General features: G+C 37.9%; 1 protein-coding gene across 1 annotated transcript in view; it reads right to left on the bottom strand.

The window, feature by feature from the left end:
• TLCD4 (TLC domain containing 4) overlaps positions 1-8,338 on the bottom strand; it is a 21,204-nt gene that overhangs the window by 5,990 nt on the left and 6,876 nt on the right. The window contains exons 3-6 of the mRNA XM_005422087.2: positions 7,588-7,646; positions 5,655-5,749; positions 3,720-3,793; positions 1-434 (exon numbers count right to left, since the gene is read on the bottom strand). Of these exons, the coding sequence (XP_005422144.1) occupies positions 119-434; positions 3,720-3,793; positions 5,655-5,749; positions 7,588-7,646 (544 nt within the window). The 3' untranslated portion in view covers positions 1-118. The remainder of the gene's footprint in view (positions 435-3,719; positions 3,794-5,654; positions 5,750-7,587; positions 7,647-8,338) is intronic.

Below are 8,338 nucleotides of genomic sequence, written 5' to 3'. Positions count from 1 at the left end.
AGGTCAGTACAGAGGTAATACCTTGTTTCCATAATAGGAGCATTCCATGGCAGAAATGTGCACTGTTTCAGTGAACCCAAATTATTTTCATAGCAGAAATTTCATTTATGTATGATTTCTAGGCAGATTTTCCATTTCTATGAGTTTTCGCTTCCTCCTGTCCAATAAGACAAATGACCTTGTAGCATCCTTTTGCAATTTTGACCATCCACATCACATTCATAATATCCAAGACAACGCTTGAGATAATCCAGGCGCTCTGGGCTGCAAATCCTAATCTCTGGAAACCTTCTGTTCCAAATGAAGAAATGACGTGGCTGTAATACACAGGCATGACGGCAATCCTCACCACGAAGAACACAACTGTCATCAGCACACCATTGAGGATGTTGGCCTTTGAAGATTTGGGATATCCCAGTACTTCAAAAAACCACCTGCAAAAGAAGTGTTCACAAATACCAGGCAGACTTGAAGCCATCTCATTAAAAATTATTTTGCTTCAAGATTATTTTTAATTCATCATGTATTAATTGCTTCTACCTTTATAATTTCTAAATTATTGCACTTTGTCTTGGCTTAGTTACAAATCCTTCTGCTTGGCCGCACTTTTTCCCCACCACTTAAGCAGTGTATGAGATCCAGTATACTGCAGAATAACACATGGAAAATCCTGATATGAATTGTGAACCAGTTGACAAACCACGTGCATTTCAGTGACTATTGTGTAATATACATATATTTTAAAATCATAAAGACATATTTATTATTGCTGTTATAGTTTACACCAACAGCAGCTAAAATTCTTTGTCTCATTGAAAGCAACTCTAAAATTGCATTTGGATTTGGTAATCCAGACAGAGCTCTAATTTCTTGTAACTGGGATTTTCTGACTGCTTCTGTTCAGCTCAAAACCAGAACATTTTCAGAACCAGACATTGTGAACTCTTGATCATGTCACAACTTGGAACATTACCCAATGAAAAAAGATAAATCTAAAAACTGCCTGTCTACTGCTGGGTCATAAATGGTCTTTAAAAAAGAATTCTTGCATATTTATTCCTAGATATAGTAGACAGGCATAACTTATCTATTGCCTAGCACACAGAATCTGAGGATTGAAAAAGGAACAACAAACTTCTCTAATCCTTTGTCATTCACACTTAAACCAGAATAAACAAGTAAAATTTGTGCAGCAATGGCAGGCAGGACCAGAGCAAAATAACTTAAATCACTGCATTCATAATGGAGGATGGGGAAGAGAATGAAATAATCCGTTTTTCTCCAATAAGATACAAGACTAAAATGATTTAACAAAAAAACAGTTCTAAACCTGGTTTTAAAAGTAATTTTTAATTTAATTACCTACAGATTACAACCTAGGTAATTATAAATACACTAGAAAGATTTTCCAGACATCCAGCTCTAACAGAAATATTCTAGAAATTCATCAAGCATGCAACTAGGACAATTAAAATCCAGGCACTCGAGGTGGCAGTCCAGCCCGGAAGCAAGAGGCCTCACCATAGAACACTTACTGACATGAAGAGAAAGACCTGACATGTTTGGTCAGATTAACAATCAAAGCTCTCACTTTCAATGATATATACAATGCAGAATCAAAAATTAATGTAAAAAATGGTTTTCAAACATGCTGCAACATGCCAGCATAGGTGATTGGCATCTGCTTAGCAACTTCCCTTTCCCAGCAAATTAAAAAAAAAAAAGTCTGTAAATAACAGTTACCATTACAATTTTACCCATCACAGTTCAGAATTAATTCCATAAATGCTGATACTAACATTAAAAGATCTAAATGCTTGGCATGGAGACAACCTCCAATTAGAGATCCCTAACAACACAGACAGGAAATACACAGACAGTTCTAAGATTAGAATATCTTTTTATATTTTAATAAGAGCTCTTTTGGTAGACTAAGAATGTAAACAAGAAACATAATCTAAGTCGTTACCATTATCCACTACTTACTCTCTTAAGGGTCTGATTCACTTCAAATTTAATGGAAACAAATCATGCACTAATGAGATGACATCTCTTAGTGCAAGGGACTTTATTATCTCCTGCAGCAATTTCTGCTTTTCTGAGAGAGTGCTAAATGTCAGTATTCAAAGACCCATAATCTCACCATGGGCATTTTAAAAGTATAAAATTACTTTTAAAAGTATAAATTACTTTTAATAGCCAGATGTAGCACAATTCTTTCTAATGCCACAGTCTGAAAGGTAACCATCAGAGCAGGAACCCACACAAACCCAGGATGACATCCTATCTTGATAGAAGCTGGGACAACAGCCATTCTCTAGGACATGAATATCAATATAAACCCTTTTTTTATTAAGTTTGAAGAAGTGTTTATTTAGTCTTTATTTTCTCTGTGCACACAGAGCACAGGCTACAACAGGCTGATATCTCCCACTCAATTGCACTGGGGCAGAGGAGAGCAGCCTCTGGAGAGCTCCATTATCCCACCCTGTCCTCCTGGGAGTTCGAGTTTACCAAACTGATATTCAAAAGGGACCACAGCACAATCTTTTTTATTTGTAAGAGCTCTGAGGAATGCTAGAGTGTCATAAAACACTTCAGAGATTAAGTCACAATGCAGTAATGGCCAATAGCCTGTCTGCAGGAGGAATACAGTTTCTATTTGTCTTATCCTTTCTTTATCAGACATCTGGAAAAGCAAACAGATGCCACACTTGTAGAAGCAGTAAAGCAGAAATACACCCCAAAAAGCATGGTTAAGAAAAATGCATCTGATACACTGAAAGTCCTCATCCTACCTTGAAAAAAAATTGGAGGGAGAGGACTGCAGCCCTGCTCTGTACCAAAGCCCCTCACCTGAGGTGAAGTCTTTGTGGGGCAAATCCTACCCCCAGCTGTGGCCTGAAGGCTACAGAGTAAGGGGAGAGGCCACCCTCCCCACAGCACCACGGAACTCCAATGACAGCTTTCCCCTTGCTGCAGTATGTGCCATTACCAGCCTCCTTTTCGGATACAGCAGCACATCAGGGAAAAACACTTCAACCAGCAGCCAGGGCAGGCTCTGAGCTCTGCGGGAGAAGCTTCAGCCCCTTTCTTCTCTAATCACAGGTGTGAAGATTAACCATAACCATTATAGTTAAGTGCTGAAAATAGCTTGCAGAACTATTTTCGAAGGCAAATAAAGAATATACATTTATATTATTCTAGATATTAATATGCATATATAAATACTGATCTATGTATGTGGAATACTGGAAAATAAGCTTCAAATTATACAGGGCAATGCAATTCCATTCCATTCTAGGATTCTGATGACAATATTATCTTGTCTCTTTTCCTCGTCCATGATACAAAGAAAAAACATCCATGTTGCAGATGGCTTTATTATAAAAAATAAATGAATATACAAAAGTTAATAAAGAATATTTTATTTGTGAATTTTTTGTCTGGTATTTTCATAAAAAGCTAGTATTTCATACAAAGCCTGGTCTAATCCAGAAAGGAACTAGGAGATGAATACATTTAGTTATACTGTTGCAGCTATAGCAGCAAAATGTTTTCATAGCAAAAAAGACTTTCATACAGTAATCCTTAGTTCAATATATATAAATTCCCTGTCAGCAGACATTCCACAACTATAAAAAGACTTCCGAAGTGACAGAAATAGTAATGCAGATTCAGTTTTAAAAGAGCTACGGAAAACCTCCCTAACCACTTACCGCTGATTGACAAAAGGAGTGGAGAACTCTGCAAGGAGACGGAAGTTTCCAAAATAAGCCAGCAGACCTTTGCTCTGGTTAGCAAAACAAAACAGACACACAAAAATCAACAATGTAGATGTGAAATTGTCATTTAAGCCTTTAAGTATACACAGAATGATACATCATCTCAACTTCTTTAATCAAACTGAGTTTGCCAGCTGTGGCCACCTTTCCTGCGTTTTCAAAGCAAGTTTTTTCACAAAAGCTGCAATTGTCCTTCAGGTATCACCAATCAGTAGCTTCTTACTTCAAATAAATCTTTATAAGACCTACAGTTAAATGGTTGTGAAAAGCTAACTAGAGAAGATTTGCACAAATAGTCATAGATTACTAATTATCATGATAGCATTACTGCCTGAAATAATTATAAACATTTTTGATTTTTCAACGTTTAAACAAGCCCAAACAAACAGAAACACTTTATACTGAAGAAAAATCTCCCTGTATTGCTGTAGGAACATATTTTGCCAAAGCAAAGATGAATTCCCAGCTCTAATTTGACAGCAGGGAAGGGCACAGGAAGCCCTTTCTTCCCTCCTGCAGAGGGCAGGGACAGCTCTGCCAGGTCCCTGCCCGGCCCGTGGGTTGGGCACAGCTCCTCCATGGGGCACAACCACACCACATCCCCTCCAGCTGACACACAGCATCCACTTACACAACTGCTGGGTAAGCAGCAGTTTGCAGGTGTAGAGATAAAAAGATTGGGGGTTTTTAATTTCCTCAGGTCCCCTGAACAACCTATGGAGCGGGTGTCACAATTCCTCTTTTCCCCACTAAGCAGCAAATACCCACCACTGCAAGCTTTTCATGTCAGTTTGCATTACACCAAAGAAAACCTCTGCGTGTTTAACCAAATTATTTTTATCCCCAAAAGGCAATTTGGAAATAACATATTTAGGGCTGACTTTCTCTGAAGGCAACAGACTGAGAGCAACACACTGGCATCCACAGGCAGAGCTACATTCACATAGAAATAAATGCTCTTAAAGAAGCTCACACTAATATTATTCTTTCTGTTTCCTCCAGAAACAGCTAATGAATTTTCTGCACAGAGGATTAGCCTTGCTAGTGGTATTTTAATTTATTTAATATTCAGCTCTAATTCACTTTCATCCATGATAATAATAGTAAATTTAATTATCTTCAACCAGAAACAGCGTATTTACTTGACAGCGTACTTCAGCCCCTTTAAACCCTTACATGGGAAATCTGACAGTAATCTGGCATCTCAACACTTTCAGTATTATAAGCCTGGGATTCACACAGTAGGCAGGGAAGACATAATTAAGGTTGGAAAAGACCTCCAAGATCGAGTCCAACCATTAACTGTGTTCACCACTAAAGCATATCCCCAAGTGCCACATCCACACACCTTTCCAACTTCCAGGGATGGTGATTCCACCAGTTTCCTGAACACTGGCCTGACCACCCTCTCAGTGTAGAAGTTCTTCCTACTATCTAAACTAAACCTCCCCTGGCACAACTTGTGGCCATTTCCCCTCATCCTCTCACTTGTTACCTGGGAGACAGAAGCAGAACATAACCACTTGAAACCATTTCCTTCTAACTTTCCAACTAAGTATTCAAGCTTGTGGTTTTATTTAAAACACTGTTCTACAATCATATGAAAAGCTCTTCTGTCAAAGTCTCTTTACAGCAAAAATTGAGAAAAGTTTTTAATTTCAACGAAGTTACACATTTTTGTTGGAGTGTAACAATGAGAAGTCATGCATTTACCACAAATAACTGATAAAAACATTTAAAATAATGATTCAAAGTATAAGTATGCCTTTCATTAACCAGTGATTTTTTTTTAACATTAAGCAAGTGAGGTCTATAAAAGCTGTTTCTTCAATCTCATCTGCTTATGTTACAAGAAAATACAGCACTTACCAGTACAAAATAGTAAGCATACAGAGCTGCCAAGTGATGTATTACAAAAAATTTGTCACCAATTGCCTTCCAGTAGTAAATAATAAGCAACAGATCTAGAAGAGAACAGAAATAACTATAAATAACTATTTATTATACAATCATTGACCTCAGAATGGCTTCTCTACATTTTAGAGATATACCAAGATATGGCATCAGTGGAAACCCTCTGAATTAATGATGTCTGAAGAGAACACCTTCATCATAAAGACTTTACTTCAGTCAAAGCATTAGGCAACAGCATTCTCCCAACAATTTCCATAAATGATTACTTTCCACATCAATGGAAATACAGATGCAGTAACTTTAGCCAAAGTATTTTGGAAGGAAAAGGTGGATCCTGAATCTCATAGTGACCTCACACTTATAACCCCAAAAATCTGGAACATATGACATAAAAAAAGGTAGGTCTGCAGGGGGCATAGCAAACATAAAAATACATGCAACAAATCCAGGGATCTATTACAGAGAACCTCTGAATCAAAAAGTATATTAGTAAATTTGGAACCATTTACCAAAACTATTTTGCAAGAGGCATTTGGAATAAGAAGCATATTTACTTTATTAAATCCCAATTTTCTAATTACTGCAAAAGTGACATAGCAAGTTAGTGTTAAAAAGAAAGTTTTAACATATAATAAACAAACAAAAAAAAACCCCTAAAAAATCTTTCTTTTCCCATGATGGTCTGAGAATTCAGAAGATCTTGTTCTCTGTACTATAACAAGCAATTTCTGTCCCTACTTTCTGCAAATGAGTACTTTGGACTGGAATATTATTGACCAAGGCTCCAAATCAAAGACTTTACCCATGTGCCTTTCTAAAGTCCAGAGTGTGCCTTGATCTCTTTTATATTAGCTATCCTCAGGCAGGGCTCTACATCATCTGACACAGCGGCTCACTTCCTATTAATAATTAAACATCAGCTATATAGGGAAGTGAGAGAGAATGAGTGGTCAGGTTGAGATGCCTGTTCAAAGGCTTTCATTAATTCATAATGAAAGTTTAATGTATAATTATTCAAAAATAGATACTGATTAATTTAAACATGGCCGCTGAAGCTATGAAAAACTCCAGACACTTAAAGTAATGCACAGTTTAACTGAATATGCTGATCACCAGATTATCACTTCCACTGGGTTGAGAAATCCAGTATGAGATAACCAAGTCTGTGGCCCAGTGTCTGATCAGAAACTTCATCCTAACATGAGAAGTTTTCACTGAAAGTAGTCCAAGTCACAAGTTTTTGCTTTGATAAGCCAGTATTATCCCCACACAACATAAAAGAAAGCTCCAAAGCATTTTGTAGCAAAATTCCCATGCCAATTTTAATTGACAGAAAAATTAAGAACATAAGAACATGTAGAAATAAATAACATATGAAATAAATAATTGCCATGTTTTATACATGACTGAATTTTGGTTTAAAAGAGACTAAAAGATGGGCAGGCAGGATCCATTTGCCTCAGCTTGTATTGAGGGTTACTAAAATTCTTCTGCCAGCATTCTGGGTCACAGGAAGAGAAACACCTGATAGAAGAGATACAAGCTGTAGGCACTGAGAAGAGAGTGAAGGGCACTGCTCCAACACCTTCTCAGCTGGCCAAAGGACAAAACTGAGCTGGAGCTGGTGGCTGCACATCAAACCATGACAAAGCCACACAGTGGTATTTCCTCAGTGCTTGGGGAGATATTCCATCTTTGACATCTGCTAGCAAGATGCTGTGATTTCACCACAACCCACAAACCCATCAGCAATTTTAAAAGCCACGGCAGAACTGTATTGTATACACATACCACATCTTCACCACAGTGGCTCAGGATAAACATAGAGGTATAGTGACTCAATATAAATTAACAGGTCATGCATGCTGTTTACATGTTGCATAATTACCAGAAATGAGGTAGCCTGTGGTAATAGCAATATTCAGCTTCACAATTGAAGGGTCACCCCTGTAAACACACCAAAAATACGTAGTTACAGCCTAATTTGCAAAGGACATACACATCTCAAACACAATGCCATCAGGGCGCATTATTCTTGGCTCATCAGTAAGAGATTATGCAACCTAGTTAAGAAGGGTTCTAATCACAAGTGAATTCCTTTTCCACCCAAACACAAGACACCTACTAACTACCCTAATCAGGATCAACCCCTGCCTCAGCACAGAAACTGCCCCAAGAGCCTTGCTAGAAATTTGAAGTGAAACCCAGCAAGTATTCTGAGGTGGCTTCTCAGGAAACTGAGAATAAAAGAGAACAGCCCAGTCTCTGTCTCTCAGCCCTTCCTTTAACTGACACTCTGTGTCTCCATTTTTGTTTTCTGCCAATGCTAAAAGTTTGGTAAGGGTGACAAAAATATCCTGCTCAGCTGCTGCTTTTCATATTCATAATCAGATGGATGTTTACAGGGATAAACAGAGTAGAAGGACACAGGAAAGGAATTATTTGCCAGTTCTCTGGAGCCAAAGAACCTTTGAGCAGAAATGCTTCTCAGAGTAGTTTCCACACCTTGTATCCCTTTTGGTGCCAAACATTCAGCGGGCAAAGCTCTTAGTAGCACACACACAGCTTCAGTTCCTCTAGAATGCTCAACAAACCCAAACTTGTGAATACAGCTCCAGAAAGGGAAGCAGCCACGTTAC

Source organism: Geospiza fortis, unplaced genomic scaffold, assembly GCF_000277835.1.
Source record: "Geospiza fortis unplaced genomic scaffold, GeoFor_1.0 scaffold403, whole genome shotgun sequence".
In the NCBI taxonomy this organism is placed as follows: Eukaryota; Metazoa; Chordata; class Aves; order Passeriformes; family Thraupidae; genus Geospiza; species Geospiza fortis.
This window is presented reverse-complemented; position numbering and strand designations above follow the sequence as displayed.